At 41.2% G+C, this 21,068-nt stretch overlaps 3 protein-coding genes across 3 annotated transcripts in view; all 3 read right to left on the reverse strand.

Moving 5' to 3' along the window:
• Positions 1-10,455, reverse strand: part of sipa1l1 (signal-induced proliferation-associated 1 like 1) — a 35,204-nt gene extending 24,749 nt beyond the window's left edge. The window contains exon 1 of the mRNA XM_053335481.1: positions 10,220-10,455. The gene's annotated coding sequence lies outside the window, so the exon portion shown is untranslated. The remainder of the gene's footprint in view (positions 1-10,219) is intronic.
• Positions 10,456-13,324: 2,869 nt separating this feature from the next.
• gpx2 (glutathione peroxidase 2) lies at positions 13,325-14,969 on the reverse strand. The gene is made up of 2 exons (XM_053335499.1): positions 14,611-14,969; positions 13,325-13,678 (listed from the first exon to the last, which is right to left on the reverse strand). Exons 1-2 carry the CDS (start codon positions 14,830-14,832, stop codon positions 13,325-13,327), a joined length of 576 nt encoding a protein of 191 aa, XP_053191474.1. The 5' UTR covers positions 14,833-14,969.
• A 1,274-nt stretch (positions 14,970-16,243) lies between these two features.
• rab15 (RAB15, member RAS oncogene family) lies at positions 16,244-19,627 on the reverse strand. The gene is made up of 7 exons (XM_053335498.1): positions 19,504-19,627; positions 17,420-17,480; positions 17,246-17,306; positions 17,077-17,154; positions 16,794-16,883; positions 16,532-16,597; positions 16,244-16,402 (listed from the first exon to the last, which is right to left on the reverse strand). Exons 1-7 carry the CDS (start codon positions 19,625-19,627, stop codon positions 16,244-16,246), a joined length of 639 nt encoding a protein of 212 aa, XP_053191473.1.
• Positions 19,628-21,068: the final 1,441 nt, after the last annotated feature.

A 21,068-nucleotide genomic window follows, 5' to 3' on the forward strand; every position in this document is an offset into this window, starting at 1 on the left:
CCCATATATAATGAACTGAAAGTTGACAACTCTGTTTAATAAACATATTGAAATAAGTTTGACTTCTAGGTTAGAAGTACTACGTGTGGAAGACATTGGTCTTTTGGTCCACTGGTACTTTATCGGTTCCAGCAGTCTGGCATATGAGTGATACACAGGTTCGTTGGTTAGAAACAAACACAAGGTTTGTGTGTCCAAGTGGCACTTCACTGATAGAGCACAATAAAGATAATTGCAGTAACCCTTGGCATGAGTGGTTAGCATTGTGCCAAAAGCTGATAATAAAGCCCAAAGTTCACCCAGTCAGCTACCACTCCAACAAGTACTCACCTGTATTTGATAAATACAGTCACAGTGTTATCATTTGATTTGGGCTAGTATGGACATGCCGAACTTGAGAATGGCCCGTAGAATCATATATTTAAATTATATTTACTTAAAATACATTATTTATATTTAAAGTAAATTGTAATATGCCCTTAATTTGCTACTTCGTTACAAATAGCTGAAACCACATGTTCTCTGGGCAACTGCAGCCCATGGATGCAGAGCTGTGTTTATCAAATACAAATAAACATCCCCCAAGCTAATTTTTATAATTTTGTTTATGTCTATGTCTGGTTATAAATGTACCTGAACATGGGCTTCTTTAAGGGGGCTTCGCTACTCGTTAGTGAATTCAGAAAAATCAGTGCCTCTGGCTGCTTGGAGTTCCAACACATCAGGAAAATTTGCCTACTGCGCTTCACTGAGAAAGCCAGCATACTCTTATATCAGTTGGCACAACTACCACAGGAGCTTCAAAAAAACACTAAGACATTTAATATGACAATCCCACCTCAATGTTTCTCCACAGAGAAAACACATACTGACAACCATTTCCGCACAGGCACACTGCCAAATAGCTTACCTTTTTCCAACAACCTACTGCATTATTTCCTCCTGGTGAATGTGATTTATGTGGGGATTTTATGTGGGGATTTTTACCCCCTGGGACATACTGAGAGAGAAGGCTTTGGCTTTCAAAATCCCAATACCAGAGGTTTAGTTAAATCTTTTCAGTTCTATCACTATTAGTGTGATTGGCTACCCCCTGGTTCTTGGAAAGTCTTTCACCTACTGTTTCTACTAACAGCCCCTACAGGGTGTGAGGTGACTCCCAACTTGCAGTCATGCATTTCAATGTATCAAATGTATGCTTATTGCTATTACATTTGAATATTTCCGCTTGTTACATTCTACTAAAATCTACAACATTTTTTCCTCACTGATCTAGATAAACCCTGATGCAACAGAAGTATTTCCCACCAGTGTGCATTGTCAAACAAGGAGATGTGGGCTGGGATTCAGCGGGAGGTGTTAATAGGGGCACTCTGTTCTCCCTATAGCCCCCTCTTAATATCTGATAAGCAGTGAACCTGTTTGTTACCAAACAAATACACCCTGCTCAGCATGGGGCCAGCACACGCCTCTGTGTGCTCAAGTGTGTGTGTTGGGATGAAGCAGCTTCCATCAGTGAAGGATTAAAATAGACAGGATGCGAGAGTAGCAGCAGTATAATTAACAGTGTTGATGCAAAGAGGAGGGCTGAGTGAATGGTTTGTGTGTTTGCCGCCTATAATTCAGACTCTCCACGTGCCAGAAGACGGGGGATGGGGTTCAGCCAGGGGGGGCGGCAAACACTTCCAAGCCTGCTATTACTTCATTCCCAGATCATAGCTACTCGTGAACAAAACGACTCAAGAGTCAGCCCACATAGCTGCTCACTTATGCATCTAGCATGTGCAGATTCACTTTGACTGCTCCACTGGATCCATGTCACATAACCGCCGGGACCAAAGAGTTGTAGAGCTGTAGGAAAGTTTGAACAGGGATAAACAGAGTGGCTCATCAGCCATCAATCAAAATGTCAATTACATCATGGTATTTTGATTGTGGGAAGGCCGGTTCCAGACAGGGGATGGTTCAAAGTGTAGTGTGCGCTGCTGGCCGCCCCAGGGCTGGGAGCATCCACTGGTCTTACACACTGCATGCCAGAGCACCATGCTGTGTGCATGTGTGTGCCCATCAGTGAGTATTGGTCACTTGCCCAGTGCCAGTGCTAGCTGGGCCGAGGCCAATACATCTGTTTACTCCTGTTGCCTATGGCTACCAACATGCACATGCCTGGAGACAACAAGTATGCATGACGCATGAAAATCTTTATTGGAATGCCGATCATGTGGCCCCATTATTCCTATTGGAAACAGGCTAATCAATGTTAGCCCCATTCCACTGAGAGCACAGGGCTCTTGAGGATGATAATGTTGGTCACTTGATTTGATCAAACTACTTTGGTCAGGTGGAGAGAGTAGCATATTCTGAATGGGCCATTCTTGGATTTCACAGAGTGTTGGGTCAGTGAGATTCCAGGTCTGAACTGTACAGAGGTTATTTTGCAAGACTGTGTGAGAATCCATCCTTTCAGTTTAAAGTTAAGCATTTATGGCTGCAATAACTGTCCTCTGATGAACTACTGGCAGCTATGGACATGGTTTAGGTATGGCAACAGTGATTAGTAACGGTTTATTCAAAAACAAAATTGTCAGCTCCTAAAGGAGTTAGCATAGACACTGTTATGGCATCAGTTATATCAGAACTGGAGAGTGTTTATAAAACTACAAAGTAGCTACATTGACTTGCTTGCCAACTTTCAAAGTTCCTCAGACTGCAGCTTGTTGTTGTGTTTCCTCCTCTTTGCTCTCATGTTACAACATATGGTACATTGATTTGACTGGTTAAAGTCAGACATTATAGATGGTGATAGATACTTCATCCAATCATCTGCCAAGTATTTGTTGAAAGTGCCTGCCCTTTTTCCAAACGGTTTCCAAAGACGACTTCTCAGAGGGTTCTGTGTAACAATCTAGCACATCAGGTTAGCATCGGGGTACTTGGACCCACAGGCTGTATATAAAGATGGACTTAGCAAGATGACCCATTAGACCTCAAAGCCTATAATAATTCTTTAAATCTTATTAACAAAGCAATAACTGAATGTAGCAATTAAAGAAAGAATGATTAGCTGAAAAAATGCATTGACTTAACATTTCTAGAGAGAAGTTGACACTTTTTGAATGGGAGTTATTTGGAGCCAAGATGGGATTGCACTCTGTTTTGGCTTCAGCCTCATGCGGTGGTAGTTACCACTTACATGAACCCTATTAGTCTAGTTTTAATCCTTATCACTGTTTTTCAAACCAAACCAAAAGTGAATGAGTGCCTGTTTATGAACATGAATAAATGAATGAGACTGTTAACATGAGGAAATAGGTGTGTGTGTAGTAAGTCTGGGTTTGGTATGAGGACAGGTTCATGGTGAGAGCAGTTAGGTCTCAGTGTAAAGTACAACTGTGTATGAGCAGCAAGGTCAGTCAACAGTAGCCTGACAGATTCTCACAGTGGCAGTGTCAATATAACAGATGCCTGCAATTTTTGGAAGCCATCAACTGCCCTGTCCTCTAACATCCTTGCTGCGTGATTACACAGGTAGCAAACAAGCCAAATCACACAGAACCATGAATCCTGCTTAGACCGAACCTACCACCGTTAAGTGAAGTACATTTCTATTTTTGCACAAACAGAAAGTTCTCATGCAAAAAAATCATATGTGCCAAAGCAACAACCACACTCTATCTGTAGCTAAAACACAAGACACATAAGGTGAATTGTCAGATCTGATAACAGCCTGATAGGGAAAAAGAACGAAAACATACAAAGAAATAGATCTCTGTCTCTTTCTCTATTTTGAATTCCACAGTTATGGGATTGTATTCAATTGTGTTGCTGATATCATAATTTAAGAATGGCATACTATGGGAATGACATGGTAGTTTGTTCTACTCATTTTTTATGGATCTGTCTGGCCAGGTTTGTGGCAAGGTGATGTTGTGGGAGAGGAGCAGCTGTGATGGTTTGATTAGGCAGTTGGGGAAAGGCCAGGACCGTGCTGAGCAAACATGAGAAACATGAGCTTCACTGCAGAACTAGCAGCACTCACCAGACTATTCAAAAAGGCCTCCAGAGAGTGCAATCAAATCTATCATAAGATGCTCTCCACATCCTCTGGAGTTCATTTTCATCACTCAAACTGATCTGACAATCGATCAACAGCTGCCTGGGCAACAAATTCACCTGTGGAGCAATCAGGGTAAAGCACAATAGCTAATTTGATTACACTGATGAATAATGGCAGCCATAATGGGATGCATTTGGAGTCCTTGTACAGCTGGTACAAGGATTTCCCCATTGACTAACGCATGTGACAGTAGAGCATGAGAGTGCTGCTAGGAAACAATAGGACCCTTAGCTGAGAGAGCAGCAATAAAAAGGAAAACACAGCCAGCCACCATAGAAGGCCAGAGTCAAGGTGAAAGCCTGATTAATATCCTCTCACACTGTCCAAATAGCTGCTCTGCTGCCACCAGACATTAAATGTGTGCCTGGTGCACAAGATGAACTCCTTTTGTAATTAACCCTTTTATACGCTTGCATAGATGGAGGCAAAAAAACAAGGAAATGGATCTTGCCAGGTTAGCATTTTAACAAGGTAACACCATGGGCTGCAGTGCTGAGGGCAAGGGAAAGCTTCAGCATGAGTTGACATTAGGACCAGCACAGAGAAAGGGAGGGGGTTGGCGTAAAGGAAGGGCTTATTATCCTCGCAGAAAACCTCAGGGGGATTCTCTGTCCTGACTCTGGAGAAGTCTGCTTGACTGTGTTGTCCCTTACAGCACTGAGGACAGCCTAATTCTCCAACTGAGGACTCAGTGGAAAGCTCAGGTTTGCCTCAGTAATCAGCATTATTCGTCAGAAATGGCAAGCAGACTGTAAATGTACTGTTTTGTATGTGGAAAGGCTTGATGAGGACACAAAATCCACAACAACAGTGTGGCAGAGCTATACACAAAAAAACATTTCCAGTCATTGATTTTGGTACATGTCCAGTGCATGGCCCATTGCACTTCCAGTCCAATTATAAGCAGTCAGGCCGCAGAGTTAATCAATTCATACAGAGCCATTTGGACTGCGATAAGTCAGTTAGTGTTGCATAACTGTGGTGCCCTGCTAAATAACAGCCTGTGCCAGAAATCACAGTGCAAACCTGCACAGCTGCTGGCCTGCACTGTACTGCACTTACTGGCACATTCCAGCCAGATCTGCTACTGCGGTTTATTGAGCACCCATGCCAGTTCCACACAAGCCACATGTCATTTTAGGTTGCAACCCAGGGTGCAGTGTTTTCTATAGTCTTGCTTCCAATAAACACCAACAAAAAAAAACACCCACTAAAGCTGAAATACGCACACAGCAAAAGCTGAGTAAATTAACATCTGCTTTATTAATCAGACGACATCAGACACTTGTCCCAGTAAATTCTTCTGCTTGAGTCTTACGTAGTTCATGGATGCAGAGTGAAGCAGAATGCAATTAACATGCTACACATCCAACCCTCCTTTTTATCCCCCCAGCTGATCATAATCAGGACTTTGCATCCCCATAAGTCACAGAGGAGGAAAACACGCAAGTTTTGACAGGAGCTCTTTGAGAGCCCCCTATAAACTGCAGTGTTTTTCTAACTTGTTTGGGGTATTTTAATACATGATTTAGGTTTCTAGAGTCTGCTGAAAATGAACCAAAAGCTGAACATCTAGGACATAAACAGGTTCTAGTAACAAACAGCCAGTGGCAACTTCCACCTCATCAGCATTCAGGGCAAGTATGAGTACCACATCAACACAAACATGGCAACAACACCCCCTTACCTCCTCACACTAGTAATGATAGCAAAGCACCTGTTTTGTAGAGAGACACAGAAAAATTACAATACACACTTTCAGCAATTTAACACTGAAAGAGGCAGTTGGAAAAATGGTAAGAAAGCTCATTATCTCAAATATCCATATACAGCACGCTTTCATTTATTAAGCTCATGCCTAACTCATATTTAGAGGCCAGCTTTCAGTTTCAGCTGTGACTCTTGTGTAGCAAATCTGTAGGCAGGGTATCCAGGAATACATCAATGAAATACACAGGAAACAGGCAGCCAGAGAGGAAAGGCTGGGAAAGCAGCCATGTTTGTTATTAGCCTGCCCTATCTGCCCTTTGCACCTGGAACAACAGGGCTACAGACTATGGCCAAATTCATCAGACAGAACTGTTATACGCTGCCTGTATAGCTTAATTACTGTAACATTAATGTTGAGTTATTTCTGCCTTTTACTATCTGGGCTGAGGTAATAACACAGAATTACATTAACAGTCCCTGCACACACTTCACTCAGTCCACTTGAAACTTATATTTGTTTAAAAAGTCATCTGAACCTAGAAAAAGAAGCCTTTGGTTTACAGTGGACTCATTTTTCCCTTTCAGCTTTACCGAGAGCAGAGCAGGAACTCACAGGGTGGAAATGGATTCCCTGGTTCCAAAGCAAAGGATGTGGAATTTTGGAGCAATATGAGGAAAGGATTGGTCAAGTTTCAGCACAGGAAACAAAGCACAACACAAACTACAGCATGAATCCTGCCTATTTTTATAAACTTGCAGCACTTTTTGCTTAGGTGGCACTCCTAGACTGATGTCTTTATGCTCAGAAGAAGCCTCACTCGTTGTACTGTTGTGCGTGCATTCCTGTTTTACTACACATCACATGCTAAAAGCTGCTCCTGAAAATAACGAAAACAGTTGTAAGCATGAGCAGGAATGAAGACAAGCTGAACAGACCTGTCTACGCATCGAGATCTGTTTTGAGCTCAGCCATGACCAAGCCCTCACGCATTCCTGCCTCCTTCTCAGATTTCTGTCCACAGGAGGGACAACAGCGAAACCTCTGTGGTTTTTGTATGTGGAATTATTTTTCCACCGCTGCCCACATAGGCTCCGCATGGGGCACGGGCCTGCAACTCTGCCTGATGTTTTGATTCCTCTCAGAGCCGAGTTCTGTAATCTGTTCCAGAGAGAGTGCACAAGCCAAACAGAGAGACAGTGTAGCAGACATGTCGAGACAATAACGAGCACGTCATTGCTGTGTGGCAGTGGATAGCCTGCAGCAACACATCATCTTCGCAATCCCAGATTTCATTATGGAAAGTTTTTCCTCCTTGTCTCACTTTAAAGTGTTTTAACTAAGAGGTTGTTTGTCAAAGTGTTGCCCCCCCCTCCCCTCCCCCCCCTCCCCTTCTCCATCTTCCGATCTCTGCCCCATGTCGTACTATTTTCGGCACGATGAGGTTTGATGGGAGCAGAAAAGGGGAATTACACAGTGTCTGATCTCTGCATGACTGTGGGTTTTGGTTTAGGGTTGAGAGTTGGGAGCAGGATGACAGAAATCAGTCACATAGAGGTTGCTTCAGTTCATGAGCGTATAAGTAACAGACCACCGAACAGAGGCCCAACTGTCAATCAGTTGAGGGCCCAGATTGGAGCCAATAGCAACACATTGCACCTGCCCTGCTACTGAACTCCCAATGCGAATGAGCTCCACCAAATCTCTTGCACAGATAATTACAGTGTCTGAACTGCATTTTTCCGAGGTCAAACTTCCCAAAACTTTGTGGCAGGTGGGGCGGGACGGAGGGGAATTTTTCTTTGTCTGCACGCATTTACTCTGTGACAGTGCACTGAAAGGGATTACATCATCACTATTGTAGTTTCAGAGCCTACCGCTTTCCTCCATTGGCTGGCATACAGTGGATGGTCCGATCCAGACAAAAAGACTGAGCATTCCAACAGTTGAGCAAGCAGGAAACGGCGACCCATAGTCACACCTCATTACAGTCAAACCCATCACCCCCTCGGTCACCAGTAAAAAGACACTCGCACTGAAAACAACTGGAGGCCATATCATCATCGAGTCATTTGACTTCTGACTATGGTATGACTAATACCAGTCAGACACTGTCAGTCATGTTCACACTGACAGAGCTTCTCTTTCTTCTAAAAAAACTGATATAGGTCAACATGTGACTTATTTTGGTCATGTCGTAGAAAGAACAAGCAAAAAGAAAGCAGTGTTGTAATTAACATTGGCCATGTTGGTACACCAGATCATCCAGGGTCATGTCTCAAGGTCTGTTTAGTTTGTCGTCCAGCTTGTGATCACACACAGGCAGTTAGAAGTGGCACAGACTTGGGCCCAGATGGACAGACCAATTTTGTAACCTTAAAAGTTTGAAGAAAACATTAGTCTAATACAGAATGCAAACATTGGGATCTTTAAATCAATAAAGAATCCCACACTTTGAACTTGAGAATTAATAACAACAACAACAATCTCATTATTCATTACATAATGTTAACAGTTAATTTAAGCATGTCATGATGGCCACTTAGCATAATTGCACAGCACACATTCCAGAGCGACAAATTATAAAGCAGCACAATGCTCCTCTTGTAGTTGCCTTTTATCTTTGCCCAAGCTATTCCCTGCCAGCCAATACGCAGGAGACAAAAGAAACATACGCTTAACTTAGCAACAGGAAGCATCCCTCTGTGAATGTGTGGGCACATTACGAAGACAATACTACAAATGAAGCACAATAACAATTGTTGTTGTTATGCGAGAAGCGTGAAGCGAAACGTTGAAAATAGAAACCTTGTAATTCAGTAATAGAACAGGAGGAAACACGAGAAGCGATGGCTTTTCTGTCAAGGAACGGACATGTTTAAAGTTTGTATTGCAGGTGCATTTTTTATGATAATGGCAAAAACTGAAGAAAAAAAAACTCATCTTAAGACTGATCCCGTCAACACGCTATGGCTGTAAAGTAGTGTCATGTCCCCCAAATGAGCTGTTAGTCCCACACAGTTCTGTCTCATCTTAACCTTGAGCGGTATTTTAGACTTGTTGTCCCATTGTGGCTGATTAAAATAAAGCAAACACGCTTTCCCCATTAGTAATATAAAGCTGCTGCATTTGCATTAGATTAAGCTCCTATAAGGAATCCCACCATAAAGACCAAGAAGCAGTCATGCGTGAATAATAGCTATGATTTGAAACAAGAAAAACAGGACAAAGCTGAGATTAGACTCACCAGTAAAGATGGCAGTGAGGCTGGATGATAAATCATGCTCACCACAAGTCAGCTAAGCCTATAAAGAATGCCAACAATCCTTGATCCATGCCCAAAGCTAAACTCCAAAGCTTCCCCCTTTTTTTTCACCTGACTCATGTCAAGTTACACAACTCCAAGACACTATGACTCGGCTAGAGGCGAGCCACTGGATTTAATTCCCTGCCTGCATAGCTGTGGCTGGTGTGTTGCAGCTGATATTTGTAAATAAGCTCCTCTTGAACACAATATGACAGAACTTTGAAAAGGTGTACGGTTGCTGCTATCTAAACAAACCTCTGTTTGCCTGGTAGCTGTGCATTGCCAGATCATTCCTATTCTACGAGGCTGCCACCACTGTGATGATCTGGATTATTTTTCAGTTTCATAACAGTCTCGCTGCGAATTTTGTGCTGCTTTTGTGCATGTACAAAAAAAAAAAAAAAAAATCAAGACTCAAGAAATCAGCAAAAGCATGGTCTGATTGGGTATTTTTCTGATCAAAAAATGCACAATTCACTACTTAATGGACACCAGAATAAAGCACTGCATATTGATTAGGCTGTACTCTCCATTCACTATTCAATCACTTTGGCCTAATCTGATCAGCCAGGTGATAAACCAGACAGGCTCTCAAGGCTGTAAACCAAGCACAGCTGTCAGGGCCAGGCAGATGTGGCACAGGGAAATCACCTGGAGCCCGAGACCACCAATCCTGTGAGATACTGCATTCTAAATCAAATACAAGACAGATTTTTCGGGTGGTGACAGTTGCACAGGGAGACATCCATACATCCTGTGTGAGGTAGTGCACACGATGCCACCTGTGAATCGTCTCCCTGAAGCAATGCTGGGAACAATGCCCTTGACATGCAACGACGCAGTGGATACACTGCCAATAGGCTACATGTTGACAGCCCTGGTGATAGAAACGCTTCTTACCGAAATTCACTTCGTCTACCAACAAGCCTTATTTAATAATAAAAAAAACACTGGCACTGGTTACACACTGGCTCCCCACTGCAGCTTCACACAGCACAAAGATCTGCTTTGTCCTTTTCAAACAGCCGACAGATGTTGTACCACGAACAACACCCCACATATAACCACCACCATGCTCCCGACTCACCTTGTCTGCTTTTCCACCTCAAGCGTTGTGGATGTCACACAATACGCGGCGGTTTTTCTTCCTTTTGTTCAACTCGTAACAAGGTCCCACAAGTCCGAAACACAAACTGCGCAGCGCTCTTCTTCGCGGGAAAACGTGTTGGCTCCTTGTCTGAACCGAAAATGTCCCAGTGTCTCGCTCTCAAAGACAACTTGGAAGTTTGATAGAAAGTTACGGGTTTGCCTCGCTGCGCTATGCAGCTGCTGGAGGGATGAGATCATTCAGGCAGCCTCCCCTCGCTCTGCCCCGGAGTCTCGCGAGAAAGCCTCGTGGAGAAAGCAAACGTTTCCGTGGCAACAGTGCTCACCTGTAGTGGGGAGATGGAGAGGAGGGAAAACGAAGAGCTCTCACTCTGCAGCTAAAAAGAGCTTTAAAAAATACGCAAACTGTAGTCTACTCTGAAAGTTTACTGACATCCACAGTATGTCCAGTTATATGCACTTAAATCTTAACCCTAATACTGTGCTAGAAAGGAACATTCTGCGTTCGTGTGTCAAATGTGACTTTAATTGACCACAAATAGCCTACTCAAAAACTTCTTTTTACCCGAAATAGGCTAGTGTTTTACCTCATAACCTTTTATAACCACAATCTACATTTACTTTTATGTTGTGTCCCAAAAGGCCAAATTTACCTTTCCTTGATATCATGAAACAAAAATAGCCTATAGGCCTATTAAATATTTTAACTCGAAGTAGGTCCATATACTGCAAATGCATTGCAAATGCCATGTCCTGTTCAAGTTGGAAAATTGAGATCATCTATGGTAACAAGAGATTAGAATAAAATGAACTTTTAATTCATATTGTAAAAATGTCATCAAAATTTTAAATGTGTTAGACTAAAATACATGAAAGTCAAAAGTGTTGCCCAGAGTTGAATAGTTATAATTTGTGTAACATATTACACAAATTCAGATGTGACAAGATAGTTGATTGTTTTATTTTATTTAATCGTTTTAATCAAGTGTACAATTTGTTTTTACAGTGATTCATCTCTCCTACATCAAGGATCTTTGGGGGTATTTTTCTGCAAGCTGTGTGCAGGGAAACTGTGCAGAGGGCAGGGGAGGCCCCTGGTATTCCTCCTCCAGTGTTTGTTGAATGTACAAGCAGCATTAGTTACCTGACGATAAAGCACAAACCAGTGAGTCTGTGAGAGATATCTATCAAATACCCTCAGGCATCATGAAACCACAAACATTTGCTGGCTTTTGATGTCTACATCTGAAAGCTCCCCATTGATTACAGCTAATACAGTCCTCGCCCACAAACTCACAAACTACACAACCTTGGCCTGAACTCCACACTCTGTGACTAGCTGTTAAATATCCTCACTGGCAGACTACAATCTGTCTGAATTGGAAATCTAACCGCGCACACTGTGAGGCTAGGCACCCCACAAGGATGTGTCCTCGGTCACATGCTCTACACACTATTCCCCTACAACTGTATTGCCTCATACAAGGACAATGCCATCCTGAAATTTGCTGACAACACCACAGTCACAGTGGTCTGATCACTGGGAGTGATGGAATGGCATAAAGGACAGAGGTGGCAAGTCTGGTGACATGGTGTGAAAATGACAGCATATCTCTCAGTGCAGATAAGACCATGGAGATGATAGTGGACATGAGGAAATAGGAGACCCCACCAACCTCTGACAGTCTATGAGTCAGGTACAGAGGGGTCAGCAGCTTTATATTCCTGGGCGTCCATATCAATGATGACCTCATCTTAACATGAAACATCACCCAGCTTGTCCAGAAAGCACAACAGTGGCTACACTTTCTAAGGAGACTCAGGAAATTCTGCAGGTTACTGAGGATTTCCAGCAGCTTCTACATTTGTATCACAGAAAGCATCCTGACCAGCTGCGTCACTGAGTGTTACGCACACGAGTGTTTGCTGTGCATATGACAATAAAAGCTTTGACTTGATTTAAATATGATATGCAAAGAGAGTGAGGCAGACTACAAGCATCACAGCTGCTTCATGCAAAGTGGGAACACCTCTGTCCAATGTCAGGTGACTGCATCTTTTCACTGCTGTCACAAATGTCCCTCCAGCAACCTGCCAAAGACATGAGGGCACTGCCCAGCCTGTGTAGCCTGTGGCTCTGACACCATTAGCTGATGTGGATGAGAGCGGATGTGCAGAAAATCCATTGCTAATCTGCAGACCTTGCACACAATGCATACTGTGCACAGAAAGCTAAAGCTGGATGAGTGCTCATTACACAGTGGGAAGGTAGAAGATCTCCTAGATGCATGATGTAGGACTTGACTTTAGGTGTCACCATGGTTGTAAAGCACTGACTGCAGGCGTATCTGCTGGTAGCAGCGGCTCTTACTTGGAAATGCAGATCAAGTGAATCAGCAGATCAGAGGATGCATAATGCAGGAGTTATTTCAGATAGTGTACTAGTGACAACCTGCATCACAATACCACGTCCATACCACTGTATTTCAAGCCTCATCACATTGATTAGGGCTATTTCAGACATGACAACACCTATTTTGGTCAAATTTGCATCATAGGCAGACATATTCAAGGTGCTGTACATTATATAATCATCCGATTCAAAGAAGATACATCAATGAAAGAGAGAGGTGGTTTTTAGGATTTTATTCCAGTGCAAACATTTTGTGAGCGTGTGTGCTGTGAATGTTAATTCATAAAAGCATGACAGAAGTTATCTGTATGTATAATCAAGTATGTAGCACCATCTGCTGGTCAGGCTGGGATAGGACAAGAAAGAGGACATACTGTAAATACCCTGTTTTTCAAGTGATTTCAAGTATACTCTCATCTGTTCAAACTGGGTACTATACTGTACAGTTTGCTGTTGTAGGGTGTTATCTTTGTCCATTAATATAAGTTTAAAAGTGTGAAACATATACTGAATGTATTCATCCACTACCTTTAAACACTTACAGGATCTCAGGTAATATTCCCACATAGTTTCAGAATATCACCCTCATTTAATAAGGTTTAAAAGTGTGGAGGACAGCATATCAGTCTTGACTATTATGGATGAGAAGTCATTAAGAGGTGGAGGCTATTCTTAGGTCTTAGTTAATCTTAACAGTCTTTGAATGTCAGGCTCTATGTCAATGGTGGGGAACATTTTGCTGTATCTTTTAAAGGGCTCCCCCTCTGGCCCAATGAGAAACTTCTCAAAGTTCCAAGAGATGTCTGTCCTGCAGATGGGACTCCACACCAGAAATTTGGGGTCCTGCATGAAGGAAGTGGGGTTGTCATCAGGATAGGGGAGTTTGTCTTTCAGATAGGCAAAGACCGGATGCGTGTTCGTTCCGTTGACATCACACTTCTCAAAGATGGTAAAGTTGGGCTGAAACCCACCGCCTGGACGCACATGCTGCAGTAAATTCAGAATCTCGCCATTGGTGCAGTTTTCCTGCAAAACACAAGGATTCACTGTCTGAATGACATTAATCATATTTGTTCAAACTGATCAAGACCCCACTGTAAGAGTTTGCCTCTAATTTTGGCTGTAACAGGAATTTCAGTTATTATACAGTGTGTGTGTTGGTCTGTCATAGCCTACATTTAGTGACAAATTTCAGACGTAGGACCAGTTAATTGGGGACAGCTTTTCCAATTGGGGAGCCGTGTCCCCTGTTGGGACAAGCTGATTATTGCGTCAGTGGTCAAAGTCAGACTACGGGTTGGGGTAAGTCTCCGGGAAATTAATATAAGTCCATACAGTGTCCTTAAAAGTTACCTACAGGACAATGTGTGTGTGTGTTTGTACCTCCTCCTTTATGAGGACAAAAAGCTAATCTCTTTAATGTAAATTATTCATTTAAAGGTGAAGACTTGGTTTAAAGTTGATGTTAGTTTAAGGTTATATTAGGGTTAGGATAAGTCTCTTGCAAATAAATGTAGGTAAATGTAATCTACTACTCTGTAGTGATGGAAACACAACCGATCGTGTGTCTGAATGTGGTTTGGTTGGCTGTATTCTTGAATGTATTCTTTGGTGGGATGGAAAGTGAACCTTTGTATGTTTCCCTCTCAGATGCATGGTGAGTGTGTCTATTTGATGCTGTTTTATCATAATGTACTGATACCCGTGAGAAATGTAAGAAGAAGAAATGTAAACTGCAGATAGCTGAATTTGAGCATTTTTCTCTAATGACAGCTGTACACTTTTTTTATTGTACTTGCTCTTGAATGAAGTCTTTTCTGTAGGCTATAGAACTCAATACTTTTAATCAAAAATGTCCTTTCAAAATTTAAAAAAGAAGAGATTTCAGGTCCCTATCAAGACAAGATATTACAGTATCACAATTTGATTGCCTCAGACTACCATGTTGTTCCACTGACCTGATATCCAAACTGGTTACAGGGAAAACCCAGGACCACCAGCCGATGGGGGTACTTGCTCTGAAGCTGGTTGAGTTGGCTGAAGTCCCGGGTGGTGGTGCCTCAGAGCGAAGCCACATTCTCTATCAGGACCACCCGTCCCCTGAACACGTTGAAGTCCACAGAGTCTCCCTCCAGCGTGGTGGCTTTCAGATCATAGAAGGTCTTGGCGATGAACGTCATCTTGACTCCTGTGCTTCTACACTGGGGGCAGACAGGATTTCATCGCTTGACAGTATCCAACTGCTAGTCACATGACTCACTTAGGGCAGAAAGCTGCCTTTCATGGGTGTCAGATGGCTCTGCAGGAAACAGATCTACACCAGACACATTATACTCTTTCACATCATGTTTCAGATAGATTAATGAAACTGATTGTAAAACCACAGACGTTGTTTTTGGTGGTTTACAATGAAATGTGTTTTAACCTATTCAGGGCAAGACGAGTGTTTAAATTCCTTTTAAACTAAATGTTATGTTTTGTTAATTTTAAAACTTATATTATCTTCAACATGTATTTGACTGCACATGCTAGTGTCAATAAGTGTTCATTGGAGAAAACAGCATGATTTCTAACATGTATTCTACATTATGGTTCCTCTATGAAGTATCAGTTTTCCTAAGTCATCAAAAATTTAACATGTGATCACCTGTCTTTTGCAGGCCCTGATGAAAAATGAATGAATCCACTACCTGAACTCAGTGGATGACTCCAGTGTAATTCAGTGACTCAGCAGTTAATTATCTTTAAATATGAATCAATTTATTTATCTCAAAAAACATTACACATTACTAGTTTTTTTGCAACATCACTGAGTTTCAAACATTGCTAAAAGCACAATGGATGTGGCACCTCAACCGAAAAAAAAGCAGGTGTCACACTGCTTATAAATGTAAAACCCACAGTAGGCAATGACACATTTATAAAACAAACTGTATATTCATTCAGGATGGTGAATAAACATGTACTGCATTCAGACATGTTACTGAACAAGGCACAACACTGTCTCCTTTGAGGAAATAACTTATAAATGAATCCAGTCCTGCTTGGTTTGAGTTTCTAGGTGTAAATAAATCAACTTCAACCTCCTTGGATACCTTGTTGTAGCCTTTATACTTTTCTCACCTTAATAAACAGATTTATTGATAGGAGTCCATAAACTCCACTGAATGTAAATGTGTCCATGTGTAGGCTACAAATCAAATAAGCAACGGGAAAGCAAAAGTGATGGAAAACAGTAAATTAAACAGTAATTGATGAAGTAGCAGTACAAAATTGTGTTCAAAGTTCAAAGAAAATGTTAAAAGTGTGTGCACTGATAGTTTCACTGGAGCAAACATACAGAAATGCCTTCATGAACTGCAGATATTCTCACTGCCAACAATTTTCAGTGATCATGCCACAAAATTGTCCCTCTGCTGGTAGCTGGTGGTAACTGCATTTATCTGCACACAGCTTCCTGACTAACAAATAGTGAAACCAAATGAGCACCTTCATGGCCAACAGGTCACAGTATCTCTAAAGAAGGCGGAGGAGGGCTGAAGAAGTCACAGTAGGAAAAACATTGTAAACAATTAGTTGCAGCACTTCTTGCTAACAGGCGCAGGTCTTCTGACTGTTCTCTTCATTATCTTGTTTGCCCTTCTCCTCCTCCAGTGTCACTTTATCCAGATAATCATCCAGAGATCCCAGCAAGTTGTCCACGTCTCTCTTGTGAGCCTGCAGCACCAGTTCTGTCACACGGGTGAATGACTGGAGGAAGGAGGAAGTCAAAAGACAAATATGTGATGACAAAAGAATGTTGCGGGGAGATTTCAGCAATATTTATGCACACTTCTAAAGAGAAAGGCATTTTCTTTGGAGATTCACAATGTGTCCTACCTCACTGATATTACTGCTGGACGAAGCACTGGTCTCAAAGAAGTCCATTCCATAGTGTCCTGCTAACTGCAAGATTCAGTTAGATATGGTTAGAAAAAGTATAAAGTGAGTCAAAGGGTATTTCACAGCCTTAGTAAGTTTTCAGCCAGTAAAGATGGACAGTGGAACATTGGTAGATATAAAAATAGACATAGAAAACACAAAAAAAGAAAACCACAATAAAAAAAGTGATGTTCACACATTAAATAAGGTGAAATCAAACCTTGCTTCCTTCTGTTTTCGTCACCCGCCTCATGGGTTCCTCATCAGACTTGTTTCCTACTAAGATCCTCTGTACCTTCTCAGGGGCATACTGCAAAACAAACCACGCCAAAAGAATAAGAGACAGCATGAAGATGAGAGACCTTATCATCTTGTCACTCACACAAAGCCACGGGGTGTGCATCAAGTATCCAAACTTCATTAAAGAAGTTATAAAAGATCCAGAGTCACTGTGAAGGACAATAAGTGCAAGAGAGGGGAAAAGAGAGTGTTTATTGTCTTACTTCTTCCACATCGCTGATCCACTTTGCTATGTGCAGATACGATGGCTCATTAGTGATGTCGTAAACAAAGATGATACCCTGGATGAAAATCCACGAAAAAGGATTAATGATTTAATTCTACATAAAAAGGTAACTTGAGGTTTGTGGCTGCTCATACGAAAAGGATCACCTGTGCACGTCTGTAGTACTGCTTAGTAATGGTCTGATAACGTTCCTGACCAGCTGTGTCCCTTTCACAGAAGACATAACACACATCAGGAAAACAGAATCAAATAACATGTATGTAAGCATACTGTAAATGTAATATAACTATATAGAGAGTTAAGAGTGTACTTTAACATACCATATCTGTACACGCACCTTGATTCCATCAATTTCTAGTGTTTTCATTTTAAAATCAACTCCTAAAAAAATAGAAAAATACATTTTATTTCACAGACAGCAGAAAAAACATAGATGCAAACTCCTTTATAGATTTACTGGAATCACTTTAGCAACTGTGTGGAATTGGTGAGAAAGCCTTGATTTTGTGATGTTTTACATGCAGGCTGTGTGTTTTCGACTGTTTAATGAGTGTTGCTCAGAGACGCTGTTATCCCTAATGAATAGTATCTCAGGAACTGCATAGTGTCAACTTTTAAATTATTGTGTCTCCATAAAAGGGGTGAGACTGATGAGAACTCCGGTGGTGTTTTTGTTCTGCTAGGTAACAGAACAAGCAAGCTAAGAAATGGGACAGAAATCAGAAAGCACAGGTGTTACTAGTAATATTAACAATACCTCAGTTCTATTTAAGTGTCCCAATGAGCCATAACAGTGTGACAGTGACTCTCAAACTGTGGCAACTAAGTAAAATTCAGCCATAATAATAGATCATTGTATTATTTACTTTGTATTGTTGTCTGTGAAAAAGGCCTATGATAAAAAAAAATAGTTGCAGATGAACTTTCAATCAACTGATTTATCAAGCATTTTATCTCTGCTATGTTACACTAGATTTTATTATTCTGCTGTTGTACTTCTTTTTGCTGCTGAGACACTTCAAATTCCCTGAATGGAATAAATCAAGTTTATCCTACGTTATTCTGTACTGAACAATGTGCCATCTGGATAACATCTGTGAATATCTCCTAACAAACAGGTAAGTTATTCTATCAAGCTTTAGTCATTTGTGGGTCAGATGACACGTTAAGAGTGGGTCCTTTGATAATGCTAGTGAATGACTCCATTGGCTAGATAATACATCCAAATTAGCTGGAATTAAATTAGGGGCTTTGGTGAATCTCACAGTGTTCATTGGACCTACTCCTGGGTTTATCCATAGATCATCACTGTAGCCTGAATCTGATGTTTGCCTTAAAATGATTCAGATGATTCACAATCTTAAGTTGAGTTGTACAATGTAATGTATAGCTGACTTGAAGTAACTCTAAAAGCTCGTTCAACATTTTGTCACTGACACAAGCTTGATGTGCAGAGTATGCCTTGCTGGCTTTGCTTGTGTGTTTATGTAATATGTGCAAAGCCTTGCATTTAACACGTCTGCTCAACCCGCACTGATGCCATTTTGTTTCCACAGCTCTCTGAAACAACCATAGGTTACTCATGTGTAGGGATGACTGAGGCTGTCTAATGCTAACACCAATAACCTCAACATCAGGGATCTAAATGGAAGGAGACTTTTGTACCACTTTCTCAAATAGCTGGGTTTAATCCTGCGTAAAGCCTTCTCAGCCCACAGCCCTTCCAACAAGGAAGCAGATCCAGCCTCCAGCTTTCACTTCACAAACATTTCACCCTGAATTAAACTCCACACTTCACTAAACACTTTATGTGACAGTAACAACAAGCTTTATAGTCTGCTGTGACTATTTTCTTTTGTTAATGTGAGAATAATGAATCTTTTGTTTAAAAACAGCCCCAACACTTCCAATCTGAGTCATTAGTCAGGAATAGAGTCCATATATCAGTCCACACTTTACAATCTATGCATTTAAGTGCAGGTTAAAATATCTAACACTTAGCAGAGGAACAAGCCTTTCCTGTGGACCTTCCTGTCCGTTGTTACTGTTAGTAATCAAGCTGTTTCTATCACTTTAGAGCAATATGTCACATTTAAGCATATGATAAAGTATAAGTGTAGCTTTTTCTTAATGCTGACACGTCTTTCTGTCACTTTCAGAGCAGTTATGGCCCGGGGCCAGTTTATACTAATCCTACAGACTAAGTAGGCCTGTTTTTGTACTTTGAAGAAAAGTGAATAATGACAGTTAGCCTAATTGTTTTGATAATTAGGCTACAGTTAAAGTCTCAGCATCGACATTCATTCAGTAAAAAGTTGTCATTGATCTGGTTCAACCACATGATGCGGGTTTTGACCATGGTTCTGACACAAGCGTCACTTACTGAACTTGTTTTATTTCTTACCGATGGTGGAAATATGTGACGGGTCAAACTCGCTCTCCGTGAACCTGCGCAGCATGCAAGTCTTTCCAACGCCGGAGTCTCCCAGCATCAGTAACCTGAACAAGAAGTCGTATTGTTTAGCCATGACGAAGTGTTAAAAAACATACGAGAGAAAGCATGACTCTGCCATGTAGCGTTGTTGGTTGATGTGCTCACTATCCTGCTGGTGTGTGCTGCCTTCACGGCTCCTCGGAATCTCCTGCTTCAGGGTTCAAACGGCTCTGATCTGAAGCCGCCGCCATCCGGATAATTAGTGAAGAGTTTAGCCTGAATTGCTTTTTATTGAAATATATACTGTAATATATTATGCTTCGGTGACAAATTTTCACAAGAAGAATTGAAAAGACAAGGGTCTAACGGCGAAGAATACTGATAAGCATATGTAGGCTAATTTAGAATTGTATAATGCAATATCTTTGCCTGTTTGTCATTACCATTGTGCTGCTTCACAATCACCACACAGCTCATAATAGATAAGTTCAGTCTTATTTTATATTACTGTGCATTCAGCTGACACTTCTCTGAAAACTTTTATGGCCACGGAAGGCAACATGCAACCTGCATCTTTGAAGAGGCTACCTCCCACTGTGGGAGTGTCAGACACACATCCCATTGTTAAACTCAGGCAAACTACATAGATAGGGGTCCATGTATCTTTTGTTCTTTTTAAGAACCAGTGATGAAAAGCAAGAAATTAGTGGTTATTTGATTTTCGTTTTAAATTAGGCCTACAAAAGATTAAATTGAAATATCAACTGTTTTTCTTTTTCCTGGTCAAGAAGGGATGAGCAGAGCTTTAACAAAAATGGTTTGACTTTCTTTTCATATAAAGAATAGTGAAAAATAAAATCATTGGCAAACAGAAACAAAAGAAGAATGTTTTCATCAAAGCAAGAGTGCATAAAGATCCTTTTTTTTAAACTCCTGTCTTTTCTTATTTTTAATTGCCAGAAAATCCTTCTTTTATGAAATTGATAAACTTTTTTTGTGTTGTTTCAAATCTATGATCATTTTAAAGGTGCCAGATTGTACTACTGTTGAAAATGTACTGCAACATAAGGACAGGGATTTCTAATCATGTGTCCACCCCATTATATCAATGAGGTGAAGCTAAATAACAGAAAACACCTCTCTGTATAATGAAATATAGTTCACAAGTATCACAAACAGCTCCACACAGCCTCCAAAATGACCATACAGTTGATTAATAGCCTATACCACTATTAAAAAACAGTTTCAACAAAAACTGAACATTATAACCTTCATGAAGTGAGCATTTACTGCAGGCCTACTTTTAGCAAGGTAGACATAATGCACTGGCAACTACTGGTACTGTAACTACTTATTTATGGCAGTTAGTATTTGTATTGTTAATTAAAGTAATTCGACTGATGTTTACAAGAAGCTATCTGGCAGACATCACTGCACACAAAGTAGACAGAGGAGCATTGTCACTCATTCCAGAGACAACATGGTGATCCCGGTCTGTTTTCCCACCCTCACAACCCTGGAGATGATCATATCAG

This window comes from Scomber japonicus, chromosome 16 (genome assembly GCF_027409825.1).
Source record: "Scomber japonicus isolate fScoJap1 chromosome 16, fScoJap1.pri, whole genome shotgun sequence".
Classification (NCBI taxonomy): Eukaryota; Metazoa; Chordata; class Actinopteri; order Scombriformes; family Scombridae; genus Scomber; species Scomber japonicus.

What these genes read in the sequence shown, in the direction of transcription:
- rab15 (XM_053335498.1), bottom strand. Translation starts at nt 19,627, where the DNA reads ATGGCTAAACAATACGACTTCTTGTTCAGGTTACTGATGCTGGGAGAC. An exon ending in AGTACTACAGACGTGCACAG is followed by an intron (nt 17,155 to 17,245) that starts GTGATCCTTTTC and finishes ATTTTCATCCAG; the next exon opens with GGTATCATCTTTGTTTACGA. An exon ending in GGATCAGCGATGTGGAAGAA is followed by an intron (nt 16,884 to 17,076) that starts GTAAGACAATAA and finishes TTTGTTTTGCAG; the next exon opens with TATGCCCCTGAGAAGGTACA.